At 37.2% G+C, this 24,587-nt stretch overlaps 1 protein-coding gene across 4 annotated transcripts in view; it reads left to right on the top strand.

The window, feature by feature from the left end:
• The first annotated feature begins 6,231 nt into the window (after nt 1-6,231).
• The window catches only part of LOC150084163 (uncharacterized), a 63,033-nt gene continuing 44,677 nt past the window's right edge, over nt 6,232-24,587 (top strand). The window contains exons 1-2 of one of the 4 annotated variants that reach the window (XM_090375909.1): nt 6,232-6,347; nt 22,064-22,229. In XM_090375909.1, the coding sequence (XP_090232035.1) occupies nt 22,099-22,229 (131 nt within the window). In that variant the 5' untranslated portion in view covers nt 6,232-6,347; nt 22,064-22,098. Of the gene's footprint in view, nt 6,348-6,872; nt 6,896-22,063; nt 22,230-24,587 lie in introns of those variants that run through there. The other 3 variants (XM_090375910.1, XM_090375911.1, XM_090375912.1) reach the window with 3 other exon arrangements.

The raw sequence follows: 24,587 nt of genomic DNA, 5'->3' as shown, positions 1-24,587 counted from the left end.
ATAATACACTTGCGGTTATTGAGCACACGCTTGGTGACTGTTAATACAAATTAAGTCACCAAGATTCATAAATTCCTTGATCCTGTGATCAGCTTTTGCCAGTTTTTCTGGAAGAAAAGTCCCGGTTTACAAGGAGATAAACCATACAATTCTTGAGATGGACTATCTCACCACAGTGAGAAAAAAACTCCACAAAAAGTTTACTCGTCTTGATGAAATTCAACCCGCTTTTTGTATTACACTAATACACCATGGCTGAGTTAGTTGGTTTGAGTTGTTGTTGTAGAGTTTTAGGAGCATCGAGCAATAAGGTTATATTGCTCTGTGTATATTGTCTGTAAATTGTGAATGTGGTGAGGTCGATTTTTTGTTTGCTAGACAAAAAACCCTTGTTTCCAGGAGAAAAAACCATGTTACCCTCGCCTGAGACCGACTAACTCAGCCACGTTGTGAAAAAGGGCTATGAAAATTCCTCTCGTGATCGACGGGACTCGAACACAGGTCTTTACCACTCGGTGTGAGGAGGACGGCGATTCTACCAACTGTGCTACCCACGAGGGCGTTGGGCTGGATGTGTTACGAAAAGTCAGTTTTTCACCTTCAAAACAGGCAACCCGATGCAGAAACACGGATTTACAAATGCGGTCTATTTACTCCTCACGGCCTTAGTTGCCTCGGTACAAATTCTAAAATATCAAACCCACACTGAGATCAACTGTTATCACACTAATTCTCTTGACAGCATGCTAGTTTTGTATGTTTTCTTTTGATTTTATGCAACTAAGGCCATAAAACGTCAATGTGTCGTGTTATTTCTAAAAAATCATAAATTCCGTGTATCCTGTGATCAATTTTTGCCAACTTTTCTGAACGAAAAGCCCAGGCTTAAGGGGGGGGGGATATAATTCTAGAGATCGACTATCTCGCCACAGTGCGAAAAAAACTCCACAAAAATTTTACTTGTCTTCATGAGATTCAACTAACTATTTTGCACGGTTTGGAAGGACAGCGATCATAATCACTGTGCTACACACGAGGGGGGTGAGGATTTTTCATGGTCTGACACGATAATGCTTTAGTCTATAAAGCCAGACTTGTACTTGTACCACATCCCGTCGATGACGCGAGGAACTTTAATGGGCTTTTTTCACTCCGTGGCTGAGTTAGTCGGTCTCAGGCGTAGATAGCAAGATTTTCCCTCTCAGAAACTGTGGTTTTTTTTTTTTTCGTCCAGCAAAAAGGCAAATCGACCAGAGAACACACATAATTTACAGACACAAATACGGGTTTACGTAATCAATTACGGGTAATTCTAATATAATAATTTGATTTTTTTTTTTTTTTTATGCAGAAAGACGCAAACAGAAACTTTTTTTTTTTTTTTTTTTTTTTTTTTGTAGTTATACCACAATCTGCGCAGTAGCATAGTGGTATCGTCACCATCTTCCCCGCAGCGGGCGGAAAAGGCCCACGTTCGAATCCCGTCGCTTGGAAAAATATTGGGCTTTTTTCACTGCGTGGCTGAGTTAGTCGGTCTCAGGCGTAAATGGCAAGATTTTTGTTTCTCCCAGAATCGGGTTTTTTTGTCTAGCAAACAGCCAAACACACGCAATTTACAGACAAAGTAAATATATGGGTTGGTGTAATCATTTACGGGGGACCCTAATATCGTATTTTTTTTTTTTTTTTTTTTTTGTACTTGTACCACACTGAATGGAAAAGGCCCGGATTCGAATCCCGTCAATGATGTAAGGAACGTTTACGTTTTTTTTTTTTGTTTTTTTTTTTTTCCACACTGGCTAAACTAGTCGGTTTCAGGCGAAGACTGCAAGGATTTTGCTCCCGGATGTTTTTCGTCCAGCAAAACAGGCAAACCAGAGAACACACAATTTATGGACATAATACACGTGATGACCAAACTTAATCTGACAGTTTTATACCAAGATTGCCAATGTACCATAAAAAAATAGCGCCTTCATTCACAACATCTGTCGCTACAACTATGTATTGCAGTATCTCTATACGACTGTAGAGCTGACACTGCAGCATCCAGTAGGCCAGTGTTCCGCACCTAACTGAGTTCCAACAGACGGGAAGGAGCAATGGTCGTTGGGACCAGGTCAATGGAGACGAGTATCCTAGACATGACCCCCTTCGTTCAGTGTTTCTGTACAACTTTGTCTGATGTATATCAAAAGTGGATCAACCGTGAAAGAACCACCAGCCAAAGGTCCCAAACAGACCAGTTACAAGTTGTTGACCAAATGAGTGACTCTTATCGACGAATTATCAGCATCTCTGCTGATAGCTCGTCCCAAGTAAATGTATCTACAATAGGCGCTGGATCTAAGCCGTTGGACAACGGATGATTTGAGACGGGTTGGTCGGGAAACCGATGAATTGCATATCCGAACCATGGAAACACTTACGGACATTGCTGTGGAATTTGGTGTTTCAACATAATGAATGTTCTTCAAGGTTGCCCTGTCTTTTGTCATCGCTTTCTTTAGGGATAAGTGATTCCTATCGTCAGTTTCTGTTTTAATTTTATTTATATAATTATTATTTGTTTTTGTTGTTGTCTATACCTATATTGCCCTTGGTCTTCCATCTTTTCACTTGATCGGTGCGGTTGACTTCGCGGCATTCAAACGTGTGGCTGTCCCACGTGCAATGAGAAATTGCTGATATGAATCTGCTAAGTAAAATTCTTAGAATTTCTGTAAACAGCTATGCTATTTCTGCACACTTTTAAATCTCTTCCTGCTTTACATGCATCTTAAATGAATCATTCACTACGTTGTGAGGAGTATCTGAATACTGCTGATAGGATAATTATATATATACTGTATTTACTTATAGTTATTATTTTTTAACCACATTTAATTTATCTTAGATATGTTATTATTTCTGATTTGAAGTTGTTAAATTTTATATATACCTATGATACTTTTTATTTTGTAACTTTATTTCAAAGAATTCTTGTACAATTATCAGGGCTCATATCTGGTGAGTATGGACTTGGCACACCCATGGTCCTGAGCTGGATATCATCATTCTTCTCTTTCTTGGTGATTCCTTTCTACTTCTCTCTCTCTCTCTCTCTCTCGGTAACTCGGGGAATTTTTTTTTTTTTTTTTTTTTCTTTTGGCTGGTGCAGCATAAGCCTCAGGCTTCTTTGCACCATATGGCTAATAATAATAATAATAATAAAATAAGAAACTTATAATTTTGTTGTCAATAAAATTATAAGTTTCTTAGTTCACTAAGTTCACCACTAGGGGAATTACCTATCAACATTTCATTCTCAAGAGAAGGTTAAGTGTGTGTTGAAATTGTCAGTACGTATTCTCTTAAAAACAAAAAAAAAAAAAAAAAAGTAGACTTAGAAACCTTATTCTTCTGTTTTATGTTTTTAAAATAGCTATTAACGTCACAAATAGGAAGATAAGCCCTATAAAGAATCTAATTATTTTCTCGTTGTAACAAAAGTTTAATTAGGAGAATATCAAATGTAACAAGGACTTGCGAGAAATGCAGTTTACCTTCAGGTATAATTTGATCGGAGTCAGTGTTTCAAGGCTCATTGGAAAAGTCGACTGCAACTGACGTAAATGGAAGAATATATACTTAAGTTTATTGAAGGTGTTTTTGCCTTAGAGTGAGTATTTTTAAAAAACTTATTCAAACAGTTAAGAGAGAGTTTATTTTTATTTTTTGAAGTTCAGTTATGCGTTGAATCCAAACTTGCTTCTAGAAAATTTATAAATTTCCCAAGAAGTGGAGAGGAGAGGTGTGATAATAAGTTTTTATCCCCCCCTGGAGAAACGATGGATGTATATTCTGGATTCAACATTGAACTTCCACAATTTTAAAATAAATAAATATTTATTAGTTATTATTATTATTATTTTTTTTTAAGTTCAGAAAGCTGGTTTTTGAACAGAGCTTCTAGTTTAAAAATTTCTAATTTATAAATTTCAAACGTGCTTCTAGAAAATTTATAATTTTTCCTAGCTGGAGAGGAGAGGTGTTAATAGTGAATAAGAGGTATGTAGACAATTTTAACTGAGTTATAAGTTACAGTAGGAATTAATTTTTATATGGAGGGGAGAGCAACGTGGTTAAAACTTTTGACAGTATACATATTCTAACTGGATATGTATCTCTATGAAATCTCAAGGTTATTTTTTTTAAATAACCTTGAACAGAGTGCTGAATAACGCATTTTGACTAGACTGTTTTCGTAAATTATCCTAAATATTAATTTTAACTATTAAAAAATCAATATTTGAAATTCATGAAGATAGTGTTAGCATGGAAAATGGGAAAATAAAGGAATCGGTACTATTAAGTTTTAATTTTTTCATTTAAAAATTAATTGAAAACAATTTCGGACAAGGAGGACATTTTTTCACTTAATATAGCAAGAAAAATATTTTGTTATATTTGTAAATTAAGACAAATTTCACGTGAAGGCGATGTACAATGCTCAAAAATTATATCTTTATCAGTGAAAATTAAACAAATATACGAGCAGCTTTTCATTTATTGTTCATATAATCAAAACGCGTTTATACGAATGTAAAAAAAAAAAAAAAAAAAAATTGTTTACAGGAACAACAGAAAAACTTTCTTGGTAAAAATAGTAAAAATTGCTATTTTTTATATTTATTTTTCAGATAAATTTAAGATCAGATATTTATTCCCTTTCACTGTTTGCAGTTAAATCTTGGAAGCATCATTTTAGAAGCAAAAAGATGTTTAGATAATTTATTTACAACCAACAATAAGAGCAGCGCTGTCTCTGGTAAAATCAAAAATTATAAAATTTTATAGTGATTGCTGTATCCCGACTCTTTCTTTGAGATTTTTTAGGTTATTATTCACCGAGACGCGATGATATAATGGGAATCGAGGAATAAATATACCCAACTTCTTCATGTATTTACACTTTTGTTTCCTAAATTGACGTTAACCATTTCTTTGTGCAGGAATCGAAGAAATAGGAAGTTTTCAATTAAGCACAATAAATATTATTTAAATAAATTTAACTTTGGCTTGTTTAGTGCGTGAGACTTCGGAGGCGTACACCCGTCGAACTAATTGCTAATCGATTATAGCACACAATCAGATTAGGTGACACAGCACGACAAACTAACGGAACATCAAGAAAAAAAATAATAATAAAGCTAAAAGCAAGAGAGCAAATATTTGCTATTATAACACCAAAGTACACTAACAGAATCTAACCCTCCCACGCAAATAACTCCGAAAGTGGGGGGGGGGGGGGGGTTGTACTCCTTCACATATTTAGACAAACAAAAGCTAAGCAAATATCGCAGTGGAAACAAATGCTGCTTAAAATAAGTGCTCTCGGAGTTTTAGACTAACCTAACGTTCGTTAATAAACGAATACCGTTTTTAAAAAAAAAATGAATTTAATAAACCAAATCTTATCCAAGCAGATAATTAATGAAAATAGTTAACATTTGTTACAAAACTTTAATTCTGATCATTTAAAAATACCAAACAGTGCCATCTATAATCGACAAAGAAAACTAACTCAACATGTAAACAAAGAAAGAACTCTTTGATTGAAAAAAATAATAATAATAATAAATAATGACACTCTCAAATCCAACGGAGTAGTTAATTTCATACACTTCAATTTTTTTTCCTGAATTTACATCTTTTTATCATACCCTCCCCCCCCTTTACCATAAGAGTGATATCGGCAAAACGGATGCAATGTATTTTCAGTCTTCCAAAATCCCTTATAACTGACATTCCTAGACAGGATCAGTTCTTAGGGGATTGTGCCGGTATAACGTACCTGGGCCCCAGATCGAAAAGAACCCCTTAAATTCCAACCGAGTGGCCTACAATCCAAGCAAGTAAAACTCCTTTCTCCCAACATTGTTTGCACCTGAGTTCCGTGAACTCTAGGATCGGCCCTGTCCATAGACGATTTATTTTTGATCACTGGAGATTATTGCTGAGCATCGAATTAATACAGCTACGTTATACACTTCAAAATGCACACGTAACTTAGACAGGTGCTTAAGAAAGTAAACAAACCAAGAAGAAAGAACGGCTATTTACCACAAAGGCATGTAAGCAGTCTGGAACACATCCAGCTGGATAGGCATGAGGAACCGGCGTGCTCTGCTCGGCAAGTTAAAAATAGTTCCCACGGTTCTCGAGACGAAACTAAATTTCTTCCGACCCGCCTTCGTGGTGTCCCATGCGAACAAACGGTGTATCGCTCTCTCGGCTGTTTTCATCTGTGACGCGAATCTACAGAAGACTGTGAGATTAAGCGTTTTCTGTAACATTCTACTTAGGTAGGTAATAGTGTGATGTCCTGTAAGTGATTTAGTGTCTTAGCAATACTTCACTCTTAGTATAACATAATACCAAAATTATTGGATGATGCTGTGTTTTGTTCTTTGTTCAAAGTACTGCGCAACAAGTTTGGATTTTATACAATGTTGAAAAACTCCTTTTAGGAAAGTATTTCGTGTGCAAGGATTCTACCTGTAATGGGGATGAAAAGAGTAGGTCGACGTGTACTAAGTAGCACACGAACTCCAGCTAAAGTTAGTACACATAACTTTAAAAATAGCAACCGCCTGATGAGTGAGGCCTAGATTTTTTTGACGATTTTTATCGTTCCGCGCTAACTTAAATATGCTTATGTTCCATTGATGTAAGAGAGCAGGCATTGACCAGACTGTTAAGTGGAGGGATCTTCGGTATAACTCCCAACAGAAGATTCTAAATTCAGAGGAAGTAATCCTATCGAAAGAGTTGAAGTATGGAAATTTTGCTTTTATAGTTGATTTGGAATAGAATTTAGTGCATGATGAGATTATAACAGAACTGTGTCAAGGTCAGTGACATGTATAAATATATTTACTAAATTTTGTAATAGAGCGAGTGGTCACTATAATTTTATGAACTATTGATTATTAAAGTATTGTTTTTAAGTACTCTCCTTTTCAAATCCACCCCTCCTTCCCCAAATTCAACCAGAGAAATTCATTCGTTAGCTTTTACGATGAAAATCTACTAATCAGCAGTAATATACTGAAAACTTTGGTCTAGATAACCAATTTTATTTATATTTACCTCCCCCCTTTTTTTTTATATAATTCTGTCATTATGATTATAATCCTGGATGATTATATTGCTTTGAAAAACAGGAGATTTCTCTTTGTGCTGAAATATTTTCTTGATAAACAGTAACCAAGTTAAGCCTAATGGATTTCCTTACCAGTTACTAAATTTTGTTTTTGTTTTTGGCACAAAGTAAACTGTTTTTTTAAATACCAGTATTTCAATTCCAGAAAACAAAACACTACAGGCTGTGCGTTTTATGTATTTTGTTTTCAAGGAAACAATAGATTTCATTGTTTCAAGGTTTTTCTGATTATGTAAAGGGGGTTTCTGTTTCGTACAGAAACGATAAGGATTTCTGAATGCTTACCGTTGAGAAACTATTTGTAAGCCTCTAGAAAGTGTCCCTGAGTTAGGAGGTTAAAAATACTGTTGCTTATTATGGCGTACAGTTTTATATAAGCCTCTTAACCGTGTGACAAGAAATTTGCATGGAGCAATCCATTAGGGTAAAGGGAAGGAAATAATTAGAATCAATGCAGGTTTTTTATTATTCCTATCAGTTAATGTATTTTTATTTTCAAAAGTTGAATGTTGAAGAGTATACGATTCTTACATTTATCGTGCACAGATTTTGAATTTCATTGTAAAATTGGAATTTTAATATGTAAGAAAACAAAACTTTGCAAGCCCATTTTCTAAAATTTTTGTTGAGGGAACTTATAGAGATATTTTCAAGCGATGTCGTGTATCTTTTATTTTAAAAATTTCTATGGGCAGATAACATCTTTTGAAAGATGTTATCTGCCCATAGAAATCTACTTTCAAAAGATGATAGCATCAGAGCAAACGCTTCTCACATAGACTACCTTAAACTAAACTACCTGGCCACCTTATTAGGATTATGCAACGGTCTACGTAAAAATTTATAAATCCAAAAGATCACATAATGACCTCTTCGATTTAAAGTGTAACCCAGCTAGTGCCCAAGTCAGTTTATCGGTAAATGGAGAAACGGATAGTATCTCACGGATTTCCAAAGAGGATTTTCAGTGCGTTTATCACGGACTTCAGCAGACAGGACGGCTGTACTTGTCAAATATTCAAAGAGTAGTGTCATTCGAGTCTTTAAGAATAGAAAAACTCCCGTATCTTTATTATGGATAGGATTTCGAATAAGTGGAAAAAATCTATTAATATACGAGTACAAGAGGATAGCAGTGGGAGAAAGAACGAAATCTTGGGGAACACAAACATTAATTGAGTAGTATGCCATCTACCGTCACTCCTATCGGAAGAAAACAATCGCCAACAATAGGACACAGACCATAAGATTGAAGTTTGTTTAGAAGACAATCAAAAGACTTATAAGTGATCAGCAGTAATCCTGAAAAAGCTAACAGAATTTCAGATAGTGATGGTTATAATCTATTCATTCGATTATGGCAAATCATTCGACTCGTTCGAAAGATTAGTAGGAGGGCTGTTCACAGGGCTTAAGAGAGGTGAGATGGGCCCGGGTCAGTCATAAACTTGGAGCCCCATCGCACTACGAAAGCTTTTTTAATATTTATGAATAAAGTTCAATAAAACAAATAAATACAGATTTTTCGCCACTTATAAAAAGAAACTAATTTATATAATAGAAATTATTTATCATACTGATTACAATTCTTCAAGTTTCCATATAATTTACATTTATTTGAGAAATAATTTTGACGACCTGAATAACATTACCCGAACTGAAATTTGAAAAGAATTAAAATTATTTTAAAAATTATTAATCAATAGATTTTTCAAATATAATAAAAGAATTTTGCATTTATATTCTTGCAATGTCAGAATTTATGTGAAGAATTGATAACCCATTTAGCCTTTCTTCATACTTTGTAGATCTGTTAAAATTCTTCACTCTCTTCATGACGCTGAAACTTCTATCGGCGGAAGCAACAGAAGCGGGTAGACTACAAAAATATTCAGTGTTACGGAGAAATTTGGAAACAACTCAATTAGATTAATTTCCAATATGTTCTGTAGCAATACCTACACCTGTTGCAGGCGCAATTTGGTCATAGGAGCCCTTGCGCCAAAAAAAAAAAAAAAAAAAAACACCTGTTGCTATTGCGTTTCTTCCCGCAAAGTGCAGTCTTCCTGCCTCTTCGGAGGTCGTACGCGCTAATAGTAGAATTGGCCTATCTTCCTGTAATTGGGGACAAGTACTCGCCTCCGTAGCGGAGTGATCAGGAGCGGGAGTGCAGTAGCACACGCTCTTTGAGTAGACCGTGGTTCAAGTCCCTGACTGCTAAATACGGTCGATCTGCCAACCCGCACTGGATCAGCGTGGTAGATTATGGTCCATGTCCCTCAGCATGAATTGTTGAGGAGGCTTCCATCCTGCAGTGGGTTGATAATGGCTGCAGTTTACCTTTTACTCAGAATTGGCCATACAGGTGATGCCACTTCTGGATAGCCCAACAGCCAGCACAACATATACAACTCACACAGCCCTCGTGGGCAGCACAGTTGGTAGGACCGCAATCCTCCCCCACACCGGGTGGAACCCCTCTTCTGGAACATAGTTTTGGACAGCTGGCTCATGCAAAAACCTGACAATATCTCTGCCTTCGCCTACGCCGATCATTTGGTTTTTCTAATTCCAGGTCGATCGCGTCTTCAACTAGAACAATCAGCCAATATAACTTTTTCTGAGCTAATCAAGTGGTCTAGTGTAAATAAATTACGAATATCTGCCACAAAAACGAAACTGATGGTTTTTAAGGGCAAGCTAGATTACAGAAGACCTTCTAATATAAAGATAGATGGTAAGCAGATCCCTTTTGTACCTGAATTAAAACATCTTGGCGTAATTTTCGATGACAGTTAACCTTCTCCTCTCATATTAATCACCTCGCCTCAAAGATTAAGAAGTTCACTGCAGCAATTATCCGCATTTCCAAATCGGACTGGGAACTAAATAGGAAGACTCTGTTACTATATTATACAGCAGTATTCGTACCAATAACAACATATACTTCGGGAGTCTGGTTCCATAGAGCCGTTAATGTTAAACTCCGTTCCAAGCTCATCTCAATTCGATGGATTATGCTGCTTGCTATGCTCCGAGCCTGTGCAGGACAGTTTCCTCTTCTGTTCTGCAGGTCCTTGCTGGAGTCTTACCACTAAACCTGCATGTCATCTTCAAAGGACTATGCTATCGTCTAAAGCACGGAGTTCCTGGCGAGATTCTCGGCATCTCATGCAACCTAACTGCTAACATCAAGGACGAGAAACTGAGAATCTGGAATGAACTTATCAATGTGTGGCAATCACGATGGGATTCCAGTACTACTGGTCAAGTCACTCGCTCTTTTGTTCCTGCAGTTACCTTCCCTCTCAACAAGAACCTTTCCTAATGGTTTTCTCCCAGCTTAACAACATCATATATACTTACTGGGCACGGCTCCATCAACGCTAAACTATTTCAAATTGACTTGTCTGACCCCAATCTATGCTTGTGTGGTGCTGAGGAAACCTGGACGCACATTCTGTATCGCTGCAACCTGTATCACGACGACAGATCTACACTACAAAATGCTGTCAGCAACTTTTCTGAAGGAAATGAAGTGACACTGACTGAAAATTCTCAATCGTTCTCAGCTCTACAAAAATTCTGCTCTGCTGTTGTCACCAAAAGAAAGCAACTTTTCTCGAGTCCGTCATCATCTCAACAACAAGGAACCAACCCAACACCTGCAATGTATACCGATATCTCTAAAAACTGATATCACCTGCTATCTCTTTTTTTTTTTTTTTTTGGCTGTTACCCCAGTTTGGGCAGCTTTGGGTACTGGATTAGCTAGCGCCCACTGGTATAGCACTACTTCCAGTGGGTTTGGTTTTCGCACTTCCTAGGACAGAAAAGACTGCTGTCTTGCGGTTCCTTGTGCCACATTTTATACTGCTGATTAGTTGCGTGATGTGATTTGCTGTGTGGACATGTTCATTACTCTTATGACATTGTAATTAACATCATTCTGACAATGTATATCACTGTATATAATATACAAAAAAAATAAAAGTAAAAAAAAACCACCGGGTGAAAAAGACCTCAGTTTGAGTTCCGTCAATGACAGGAGCAATTTTTATGGGCCTTTTTCACAATGTGGCTGAGTCAGGCGAGGGTAGAATGTTTTTTCTCCTGGAAACTCGGGTTTTTAAGAAAATCGACCTCAGAACAAACGCAATTTACAGACAATATACACTGAGCAATATGATTCTCCTAAAACCCTATAACAACACAACTCACAGTCTGGCCTTTTTACAGAGTTATTGTATCGTCACAGGAGTACGAGGGGCAGTTGAAACTGACATTCCAAGTGCCACCCAAACAAAAGTCATGCATGCATGCATCTGTTTTATTTTGCGGTGCCTCCGTAGCCAGGTGGGCAGGAGCAGCAGTGCGTAGCACATGCTTCTTGATTAGACCGGGGTTCGAGCCCATGCCCACCAAATACGGAGGATGCGGAAAGGTCAGGGAATGACCACCGAATATCTCCGGACAGTATGGCCTTAGTTGCTAATGCTCCTAAAAACCAAATAACAAACATAACAAGCATCTGTTTTGTAGAAAATTCGCTGGAGTTAGTTCTGGTTTAAAGTTTGTTCTGTAAATTTTCTTCAAAAAACCCAGTTCATCGCATATTTCGTGTGAAATATCCTTAGCATATTTCTGTTGTAATTTGTGTGCTGAGGCTTTTATTTGTTCATTTGTTAAATCCTAAAAGGTCCATAGGATTCCAATAAGTTACAGATCTCGACATCTCGCGCAAGGATTCAAACCAGATGAACCAGATTGTCAGATGAACTAATGAGGCATATGGCAGAGAAGAAAAATGCATGGGATACATACAAATTAACACGTGACACGGATGCCTATGATAGATACAAGTTGATCTGTAACCAAGTTACAAAGGAGGTTAGGCAGGCGAAGGCAGATTACGAGAGATCCTTGGCAAGGGATGCGAAGAAAAACAGCAAAGAGTTCTTTACTTATGTAAACTCTAGAAGGAAGGGGATGAATCAGATTGGTCCACTTGAGATCGATGGGTCAACTGTTGATGACCCTGCTCGGGTAGCTAACAAACTAAATGAATATTTTGCATCGACATTCACACATGAGGAGTTATTCAGCGAGGGGAATGCCAGAGGTGTATTCAACTCTAGCAGTAAGCTAGAGAATCTTGTAATAACTGAGAGCAAGGTGGAGGAGAAATTGTTGAAGATAAACACAAGAAAGGCACCTGGGGTGGATGGGATCTATCCAGTTATATTAAAGGAGGCAGCAAAGGAGGTAAGCAAACCCTTAGCCATAATTATGAGAGCTTCCTTGGACTCAGGGGAGGTACCCATTGACTGGAGATGTGCAAATGTGACCCCAATTCACAAAGGGGGATCAAAGGCTGACACAAGTAATTATAGACCTGTGAGTTTAACTTCTGTTCCCGGAAAATTAATGGAGGCACTGGTGAAAGAAACACTGCAGGATCATCTAGACAAGACTTCAGTTATAGCTAGGACACAGCATGGTTTTGTTAAGGGGAAGTCTTGCCTGACCAATTTGATTGGATACTATGATGCAGTCACAAAAGAACTGGATGCAGGGAATAACTTTGATATTATATACTTGGATCTTAGAAAGGCTTTTGATACTGTTGCACATGGAAGACTGCTGCACAAATTGGAGCAGTGTGGCATTGGAGGCAAGTTGCTGCTATGGATAAAGGGGTGGTTGAGGGGGAGAAGACAGAGAGTGGTAATCAATGGACACTGCTCATCGTGGACTAATGTTATTAGTGGAGTCCCTCAGGGTTCAGTATTGGGGCCTTTATTGTTTTCTGTATTTATAAATGATATTGATGATGGTATATCAGGCTTAATGTCCAAGTTTGCAGACGATACGAAGGTTGGCAGGGTTGTCAAGGACACTACTGACACTATGCTGCTGCAACAGGATTTGGAAAGGTTGAGCAGATGGGCTTCGAGGTGGCAAATGAAGTTTAACATTGACAAATGTAAAGTACTACATATGGGAAACAGCAACCCCAGAGCAACGTATCAACTCTGTGGTACTACACTGACAGTGGTAGAGAATGAAAGGGACCTGGGGGTGGTGGTGCAGGCAGATATGAAGTTCTCTGAGCAGTGCAGACGAGCTGCAAGAGTAGCTCATGGTGTATTGTCAATGATATATAGGAATTTTTCTAGCAGGGATAAGGAGGTGATTATTCCCTTGTATAAGGCAATGGTCAGGCCACACCTAGAGTACTGTATACAGGCCTGGAGGCCTCATTTCAGGAAGGATGTAGAGCTGCTGGAACGAGTACAGAGAAGGGCAACTAGATTGGTGAATGGGACAAAGGGGTTCTCTTACGAAGAAAGGCTTAAGTTTTGCAAATTACAGTGTCTGGAAACTAGGCACCAGCGGGGTGATCTGATAGAGGTGTACAAAGCCTTGAATGGTTTGAGCATGCTCAATGCTGATGGGATTCTTCCTCTAGCTCAGAAAAATCACCTGAGAGGGCATAAATTCAAATTGAGGAAAGACAGATGTAGGATAGATGTGCGGAAATTTGCCTTTAGCCAGCGGGTGGTTGGTGGGTGGAACAGACTTCCATCCCTTGTCGTGGAAGTTGATAGCCTAAATAAGTTTAAGGCTCAGCTGGACAGGTATTTCGAACGAACAGAGGGGTGAAGTGGAAGTGGTTATTTTTATTTATTTATGTTACTTTTTTTTTTTTTTTTTTTTTTTTTTGGCTGATGCTGCATAAGCTTGCTTTCTTGCATCAAATGCCTCTACTAATGCTAATGCTAATGCTAATGCTAATGCTAACCACCGTGTCACTCCAAATATTACCGAATCAATAATACAGAAAGAAAACATCGATTCTGTAATGTTTTTCAGAGTCGTATACTGTGTTTTTATGATGAAGGTTGTTTGAAACTCTATTTAAATTCTGGAATTTCCAGCAGTTTCCTTTGACTTTGAAAGTAATTGATCCCATTTCCGACGGAAATGGGATAAATTACTGAAATAAGTTTTATTTCAGCCCGACTTCAAGAGTCGCATTGCGAATTTCTATTAATGAATTTGTTTGTTGCAAATTTTAATCAGATGTTGCAAATATGGATTAAAATTTCAATCCATATCGTTGATATAAAATAAATGTTACATTAGGACCATCCGGAATATTCATTCATCTGCCCAAGTGTGCATTATGTTGGCGAATTGCATGTGTTTTCTGGTCGATTTGCCTGTTTGCTGGGAAAAAAATCCGAGTTTTCGGGAGGGTAACCTTGCCTCAGACCGATTAACTCAATCATGGAGTGAAAAAAAAACCCATAAAAGTTCCTCGCGTCATTTACGGGATTCGATCCCGGGCCTTTCTCACTGTGGTGTGGCAAGGACGGTGACGATGTTACTGTACTACCGTGCACACTAACTTGTTTGTTTGTTATTTGGTTTTTAGGAGCATTAGCAACTAAGGTCATATTGGTCCGGGGATATGCGGTGGTCATTCCCTGACTTTTCCGCACACTAACTTAACAACATGTCAAATTGAACACTAAATTTTCAGCGTATGTTATCTTAGCCTGTGGGAAGGTTTAGGATCAGTTCCGATTCTAAAGTCCTCCCTCTCGCCACAGAAACCTCTGTTAGTTACAGAGACCCTCAGAAACCTCTGTTAGTTACCTCGGTTAGACTGGAGAAAGAAAAGTCGGACCAACACCAAATTTACAACGTATGTTTCATTGTTCCTAGGAAGCTTTTAAGACCAATTACGATTCCATACCCCTCCCTAGTCCCCCAAAAAGAAATATATATAAATGAAAGTGTTTCGGGCATTATTGTAGAAGGAAAAGTCTGGTAGACACTAAATTTTCATCGCATGTTTTGTTAGTTCCTATGGACCTGAAACCTCCACAGGGACTCAGGCGAGGTTCGTATGATTGATTTTTTTTTCTCCTCCTGGAAACAGGTTTTTCGTCCAGCAAACAGCAAATCGACCACAGAACACATGAAAATTGCAGATATATTTTATTATAGAGCTCAATATGTCCTAAGTTGCTGATGTGCCTAAAACTCAGCAACATCCTCTAAACGTTTGCACCAAATATGTCGGTAGGTTGACTCGTTTCCCCTAGTTAAAAAAAGAACTCTTACACTACACAGATTTCACCTCCAAGCTACCTATCACGTGGTAGAATTTTTTAACCTATGAAGTTTTTCTGGTAGGATTTTAGGCGCATTGGCAACTTAGGTCATATTGCGTCGTATATATAATGTATTTGTAAATTGTGCTTGTTCTGTGATCTGTTAAGGGAGATATTTTTATGAAATCTTATATAATGGGCCTTTTGAAAAGATTGGCTGGGTCACTACAAGTTCCATTAAATGTAAAAAGTTCATTATGTTCTGATGTTTGGACATTACTCTATAAAGAAAAATCAAGTTGACACGAAGTTTTCAGAATATGCTCTTTTAGTCCTTCGGGATGTTCACGTGATGTTATCACGTGTTCTTAAGTACCATACAGAAGTTTTTAACTCCTTTAAATTCTGTTATTAAATAATCAAACGCTTCTGAAATGAAAAGCGAACGTGCATTACTTGTTTCATGCTGATTATGGGATAAAATTTTCAGCATCCACAGTTTTTGTGAAATTTCTAGCTTTATTTTTCACAAAAATAGAGAAAAAATTAAATATTACCCTTCAGAAAAAGAGAATAATTTAAATGTTTGGAAGATAATAGATTTCTTCTTTTGCTAATTATTTTTATGGCTTTTAAGAAATCTGGAAGGAACTAATCAATTTTGTATATTTTAGCACTGCATTGATTACCATAAAATTCGTTTTTTATTACCGTCAGTTTTATTCACTTACACTTATCTGCTTTAAAGGATTTTTTTGTTATATATGTATAGTGTTTTTTGTTAAACTGAATAGTGAAAGTTAACTATCATTCGAAATTCGAATGAATTTGCCAGTGAGATTGCATTAACAACATCCTACACGGATATGAGGACCACACCTGAAGAAATATATAGAGCTTCTAGGAAGTTTCAAAGAAGGGAAACCAGATTGATTAAGGGATTTAATCGACGTCCATATGAAGAACAGCTTAGAAGGTGTGGATTACAAACCTTAGTAACTAGGCATTTTGTTGCTAAACTTTGGAGATGTGATTAAGACTCTGAAGGGGATCAGCAAAATGAATGAGGAAGGTATATTTTCGATGATAAAACTTTAGGTTTATTTTTGATGATAAAACTTTAGGGACTAACATAAGGCTGGATCTCGTTAATTGGAATCATTCCCGGTGATCTCATGATGATTTGAATAAATTGTCTGCCACGGTGGTCGAGACGGAGAGTTTGGTAGATATCAGGACAACTGGATAGTCACTTTTTTGGTGATATGGAAAGTGTGAGTGATTGAATATTTTCCTTTGTTTTTAGCAGATGCTGAAAAAGTCATTTTCCTTGTAACATTTAGCCATTATAATACTAGTGTCTACGGAAGGGCTGCAACCGTAATCGTCTGATACCAAAAAACAACAACTGCATACCAATTGGCATAGTGCAAGGCACTTGAATTGGAAATCAGTCCTGTGGAGCGACGAGTTACGCTACATACCCTTCCAGTCTTACGCTACGTGCCTTTCCTCTGTTCACGACAGTATCCTACTTCTAGTATGCACTTGGTCCAGCTGTCACAGCCCATTGAACGACGAATGCGGTGCCCTACATTGATGTTATGGACAATTCTGTGTGCCCTACGTTGTGACCATTTGATGGAAGAGGCCCTAACACTTTCCAACGCGAAAATGTTTCCTATCATAAGCAAGGATTGTGAATGCATGCATGGTATGAAAAGTATATCCTGAGATCGTTATAAGCAACCTCAGTCCAATTTGAACATCACTGGAACGCAGAATTAAAGCAAGGGCAAGACGGCCCTCATCGAGTGTAAAGCGCACGAACGCTGTAAAGAAAGAATAGGGCACAATACCTCCCAACTCTCTACCCTAAATTAGTAGTAAGTCTTGGCTAACGCATTGAAGCAGCCATATGGTCAAAGGTGGACCAAACACGCTTTTAATTTCTTTAATACAAACAATTTATTTTAAGTACTGTACTCAAAAAAAAAAAAAAAAAAAATCTGAAAATATTAAGAAAATTTTACAAAATGCACCTTCTGTTAAAATTCAGACGTTTCAGTAGGAACTATCAAGTATAGTGATTTCATTTCACTTGTATATTATATATACTGTATTGTTTCGACACGAGTATCTCGTTGCCTTTTCAGAGGATTCATAAAATGAAGTTAGTTCAGTAAAATCACTACAGAAAAGCAAACACATTTTCCAACTAGATTTTCTGTAGGGATGAGGACAGATTTTATATTTACTTTATTTTGTAGTTTTGAAAAGGCATATTTGAATGCCAAACCGTTCAGCTTAAGTTATTTGCACGTTAATCATTAGATTAGCCGAGGATTATGGAATAGAGAAAATAATCAGCATTTACCTCAATGTCTTTTCGTCTCGATAAAAATGAATATTGAAAATAATCAATTTAACCGTTAAGATGAGGTGAATTTTAAAGTGATGTACTTCTTCCTGGTGATTTCTAATTGCTTTTACTATTTCCTTACTATAGTGGAATAGCATTCTGTAAACTTTGTCTTTTTTTTTTTTGTTTTGGTGATCAGTATAGGAACTTTCAATCATTGTGTCATTTCGTTTTACATAGCAACTTCTTTCACTTGAATGAAATAAAAGAAAATAAATGTTCTTCGTGTGGTACTTATTTTCAAATTCTGTACGCATCCATTATGTCTTTGGTATGTTCAGTCTGCTGTAATCTTTCATGACATTAGACACCCTAAGCAAACCCTGAAACTGTGATGGTGATGGTACGCATTGAATTTTTTCCCTCCTTTTCCATCAGATTTTCTACTTTTTTTTAAGCGTATTGTCTTCACTTTCAGATGTGTTTTCAGTATACAGTGGATCCGATTATATGGGTTGTTTGGGAATAAATGTTTCCCGGTAATCAAAATGAAAGAAAAACTCATAACTGTGACGAAAGCGTAAATTTATCTACATATCCCATATTTGTAAAAGTATGAAAGTAAGCACCTTGTGTGCAAACGAAAACAATGAAGTTTGCTTTTTCCCTTGTTTGGCCTTCGTGCGAATGGCACTACGTAAAATTCTACAGTAAGTAGTATCATCTTATTAGTGAGAGCAGAGTGTCCTTGTTTGATATAGCCAAGCAGAGACTCGACAGATGATACAAAGGTTGGCAGGGTTGTTAATGACAGTAATGGCAGTGTGCTACTGCAACAGGATCTAGATAATTTGGGCAGATGAGCTAAGAAGTGGCAACTGAAGTTTAACCTTGACAAATGCAAAGTACTGCATATGGGTAGAAGTAACCCCAGAGAAACGTACCAACTGTGTGGTACTACACTTAAGGTGGTAGAAAATGAAAAAGACCTGGGGGTAATTGTGTAGTCAGATATGAAGTTTTCTGACCAATGCAGACAGGCTGCCAGGGCAGGTCATGGGGTTTTGTCAATGATATACAGGAATTTTGCTAGCAGGAAAAAGGAGGTGATTGTCCCTCTGTATAAGGCAATGGTCAGGCCACGCCTTGAGTACTGCATACAGGTCTGGAGGCCTCATTTTAGGAAGGATGTTGATTTGCTTGAGCGTGTACAGAGAAGGGCAACAAGATTGGTGAGGGGAATGAAGGGATCCTCTTACCAAGAGAGGCTTAAGTTCTGCAAATTGCAGTGGCTGGAGACTAGGTACCTGCGCGGTGATCTGATTGAGGTGTATAAGGCCTTGAATGGGTTGAGCACGCTGAATTCTGACGGGATCCTTCCACTTGTTCAAATTACGAACCTAAGGGGCATAAATTCAAATTAAGAAAAGACAGATGTAGAATAGATGTGCGGAAATTTGCCTTTAGCCAGCGGGTGGTTAATTGCTGGAACAAACTTCCATCTGTCGTTGTGGAAGTTGATAGGTTAAATAAATTTAAGGAGGAACTGGACAGGCATTTGGAGGGAATGGTGTGATTTTTTTTTTTTTTTTTTTTTTTCGTTTTTTGGCTGATGCTGCATAAGCTCATACACTTGCTTTCTTACATCACATGCCACTACTACTACTAAAACTGGAGAATGGCAAATAGTCGGTCGCGATCGAATGAAAGATCGCAAAGCATATATTGTTCAATTGTGGTGCATGGAAATAAAAATATAATCTAATTTTCTGGAGAGTGCTAGTGCTGAGTATCTCATATTAGTTACGCTCCTAATTTAGTTTTTAAGTTTTCTTTAAATTTTTTTTATAATAAAGAATTACAATAATAAAACCAGTTTGTTAGATATTTAAATCCTCTCAAACACGAGTATTTGATTTACATTCATTATACCAACTAAGTGAAATAATTTCTTTATTTTTGGAAATGTCGTAATATCCTTGAGAGGGAAGTTACCTAAACATTTTGTTTCTTTATTTCATTATTTCTGAGAAATCAGTGACCAATCCTCGTTTGGCAAATGTCGATATATTATAACCCCGACCTCGTTATCGCAGTGAATCCCGGATGATTGATGAAATTTTTATCAATTTTAGTTTTTAATGCGAACTCTAGGAAGTGGGCTTAAATATTCAAACCTGTAATATTTAATTTATTTTAAAATAAATGCTGTAAATTTTGGTTCAAGTTTATGCATAATCATTTCGAGAATTTTAAATTAGTTAACTATACTCACTGACAAAAAAAAATTAATTTTGATTTAATAACTACTAGGGCCACCTTTTGCATGAATTATAGCCCATTCACATCGTAACATAAATTTCACTAGGTACCTGAGGGAGTCTAGTTTTCAGATTTGACCATTCTTACATCAGGATATTTGTCAGCTGCTGAATTGCGGTCGATCGAGAACTGCAAAACCAAACTGCCCTTTCCAGCATATCCCAGACATTCACAGTTAAATTCAAATATTTAGAATTATGCGGCCAGAGTAGATGTTGTAAATCTTTGGAATGTTCCTCGAACCATTCAGATACCATTTTTACAAGTTAGATAGTTGTGTTCTTGTTTTGAAAGAATCCATCGCAATTCGGGTAAAAATAAAGCATGGCAAAGTGAAGTTGATCCTATACTACAGAAGGATATTCACCCATTTGGAGGTAACACGACCTTTGAGGAGATAATAACAGATCCATTCCGCACCAACAAAACATACTTCGATACCACCTCCAGCCACTTGAGTGGTGGACACGAGAGCGTCTGGATGCATGGCTTCCAGTAAAATCAGAAGTGTAAATCAAGACACTTCAGAAGACATGATCTTTTTCCACCGCAGTTCAGTCTTGCCGTTGGTGGCACCACTACAGTTGAATCTTTTGATTTTTAGCAGAAGGAAGTGGCTTTCATGTAAGCACACGACTACCGACTCCCAGTTTCTCCAACTTCCACCGCATAGTTCGGTTGGAAATTGGTCTTTCTTTGCTTAAATTGAATTTTTCAGTCATTTTCTGCACACTGGACCTACATTCTGATTCACAATTTGCTTTAAATTTCTGCTGTCTCGTTCTTAGAATACCGACTTTTTATAGCATTTCTTCCTTTTACAGATACATTCTTAATTTTCTCGTTCACTCATTGTATACTTTGGAGATTGTTATTTTCGACATACCAGTAACTTCCTTTGTTTTCTTAATTGTGGCTTCGCTAAACGTGCTCTAATAATAACACCTTTTCTGATAATCGGAATGATCATCTGCCTTCCCCACGACCGGTTCCGACTAAGAAGCTTACGGTATTTATATGATACGAAGAAACTTATGGCCATACCATGTGATAACTTATATTTACAAAGGGCTTATAATTTTTTACATCTGGTGGTTAAGATCAAATAAAGGGTGCCATAGAAAAAACACTCTTTTATTAAAACTATAATTTTCGTTTCCTGATGTTAAAATTCGTACATTTTGTTTCATAATCAGTAGAAAGGGTGTTATTTGTCAACATCATAAAAATGCAGAAATTAGAGATTATGATTTATTCGAAAATAAGTTAATTGCTGCTACAAACACAAGCAGTGGTGGAACACAGCTGTTTGTGTGGTGGTTTTTCGAGTTCAAATCTACCAGTTCCATCTATCATTAAAGTGGAAAATTTTGTACTTTGCCGATAGTTTCCTTTTTTCTCATCAGGTGTCAGCACATCTAAAGTGCCGCGTGTTTCTACTGTACAGAAAACGAGCTTTTATATAATTTGATGCAACCATGAACTGAAGGATGATTAATCCTTAAGTTCATGGTTGCGTCAAATTATATAACATTCTGGGAATTCGGTTTTGATGGAACTTCCGTATTTAACTGGATGGCCTTGCCTTGGTGTAGTACCATTGGGGGAGGGGGGGTTATTGCTTAAAGGTTTATGTGGCAAGTGGGAATAGGGAGAAAATATCGGAGTCATGTCAAAGTCTTGTCTAAAAGTTCTGTAAAATTTGGGTTGTGAAAAACTACTGAAACGATATTCGATCATTTCGGTGGTCTTTGAATGTGATTTTCTCTACAGAGGACATGGCAATATCCTCTTTAGAGAAATGTGTTCTTAATACGTAAATCGAGCGGTTGATATGCAAATAGTTATACCGTGTTGTGAAAATTAGCATTCAGAAGTCCAGTTTTGTATGGAGAACTCATCACAAAATTTAGTTATAGGTTGTTTTATGGATTATTTAAATTATAAATTAACATTCAAGATAAATATTAAATAGTTGTGATAAGCATTAAAATGTTAAGGACCACATTTCTCAAAACCCTTTTTTTAATGCTTCTTAATTTTCAGCCAGACACGTGTATCTATGCCAAGCCTTCCATCAAATGGCACATGTATTGTTACCATGCGATATGCCGAGTTGGACAGAGATTCAGCGCCACCTAAGCCAATTACGACTAGCACAAAATGCTGAACAGCTAATTGCTGGGATACTTAAAATACATGATCTTTGCAGGTAAGTCACTCGTGATTCCTAGAAATGGTTAGGAATTTGAACCGCCTCTCAAAATCTAAAAGTTACGCTTATTGCTTCAGTATCAAATCGAACACTCTTCGCAGCATTGTTAAATGACTATACTAGAGAATTTTTTTTTCTATTCTGCAACTCTGCAATTCCACCCCTTCTCAAAAACAAACTGTTCAAGAAACGCAAAACTTACATAAATAGTCCATGCCACGAATTATATGGGAATTATGGGGCAGCTAACGAATGACATTCAACCGAATGTAGAATTTCTCTCCACTGTAATTGCATGGACATATGCAATTTTCACAACGTGGCTGAGTTAGTCGGTCTCAGGCGAGGGTAGCATGGTTTTTGCTCCCAGAAACTTGGGGGGGGGGGGTTCCAGAAAACAGCAAATCGACCACAGAACAAACACACAATTTCCTGAAGATATGTATATGGCGCAATATGGCCTAAAACCCTATGTAACAACAACAGCTTGGTGAGAATTTCATTTTTGCTCAACATGTAAACTAGATTTTAACGTTAACACACATTTAACGATATAGTGGAGTAAGATTGTTATGATATCTTAATTTTATGAAAAAGTTCCTTTTACGTTATGTTCGGTTTACTACAAAATATTTGTTAATTGGAACATTCTGCTATTTGATAAATCATTTTTGTGTTACTTATTCTGTATTCTTAATCGATGATTAGAAGTCTGAGAACTATTTTTTACCTATTGTTAGGCAAATAGTTAAGCTAGTCTCAAGCGTCTTAGAACTAACTCGAGCATTTTAGACAAGTACTGACTGGAAGACAAATCCTCGTGTTGCATAGCAATTGCTCAAGTTCTCCATAAATACTCCAAGAAAGCGTACAGTCAGAATCACTTTTTGCGCCAGCGCTCGATTCCCTAACTTCGCTGCATAAGAACTTTATAATTTAGATGTTCCTCTCCTCGCAAAAGAGAGGAGAGGAACATCTAAATTATAAACTTGTTTTGGAATAGTCAAGACGCTGTACACATCTCAGGCTGCCAAACGACAGATTTCTGACCTTGTAACTTACCTCAAAGCTACTGGTTTAGATTTAAATCCTGGAATGGCCACAAATGATGCATGGGAAACTGTAACAGATTACTTTTTCAAACAAAAAAGAAGGAAAATAACATTAAGTCCTACTAGGTGGCAGACTCAAGAGTTTGGTGTAGTATAGCATACTGATCCTACAGTGGCTAAACAGGACACTCGGAAAACCTTTTTTTTACAATCTCAAAAAACATCCTTTACACCACATTTACTACGGGACCGATCCCAGGAATTAATCATAATCAGAACCATTATCTTTACCCTGGAAAAATTACTCACATCAAGAATAGACGTGTCAAATCTTTCCAAATTATTTCTCTTCCTCGCTGCCAAAGGATAGCATATGGAACCATGCAGAGGCCGCTACCCCGCCAACTGTAACTAGTTCAGAAATCAATAATAGATGTTCCTGTCCAATACGATAAATCTCGTGACTGGCTCTGCATAGATATCAAGTTGGACCTCGTATTAACTAGATTTTAACGTTAACACACATTTAACGATATAGCGGAGTAAGACTGTTATGATATCTTAATTTTATGAAAAAGTTCCTTTTACGTTATGTTCGGTGAACTACAGAATATTTGTTAATTGGAACATTCTGCTATTTGATCAATCCTTTTTGTGTTACTTATTCTGTATTCTTAATCGAGGATTAGAATTCTAAATGATTAGAAGTCTGAGAACTGCCATTTTTCAGAAAACTTGTCAGATGATGGGTACTAGCCTGTAGTCCTGGAAAACCTAGTGACATCTCGGTGCAGCAGCTCCTGCAAATGTCGATTTGTATTGTACGTGTAATTCATTGCATGTATTCTACTCTCCATTTACATTTTATAAATAAATAAATAGTCGTGAGTGTGACCTTGTCTTGGACACTTGTTGGGAAAAGTATGAATGATCACAAAACATCCTTATTTTCCTGTGATAATGAAGTGGTGCTCCAAACTTTAAAAATCAACTTGCCTGTATTAGCATTCTGTTGCAGTTAGAGTATCTGGATATGACCAAGCTCTTGGCATATTTAGATCTGGAAAACGTAACACACAAATATAAGACTTTCCCATGAGACACCCAGCATTTTACAGAGCAACTTGAGCTATAGCTTTTGCATAATTTCCGTGCATGATACGTCTGGTAATGCCAAGTTTATTGCTGATTCAACATGTTGCCTTTCGAGGATTCTGTAAACATCTCGCGCCATCTCTGCAACCGTCTCCCATACCGAAAGTCGACCTTGACCTGGCTGTCGATGGATACACAACTTGTTTTG

Source organism: Mastigoproctus giganteus, chromosome 6, assembly GCF_048544385.1.
Source record: "Mastigoproctus giganteus isolate SK-2022 chromosome 6, ASM4854438v1, whole genome shotgun sequence".
Lineage (NCBI taxonomy): Eukaryota > Metazoa > Arthropoda > Arachnida > Uropygi > Thelyphonidae > Mastigoproctus > Mastigoproctus giganteus.
This window is presented reverse-complemented; position numbering and strand designations above follow the sequence as displayed.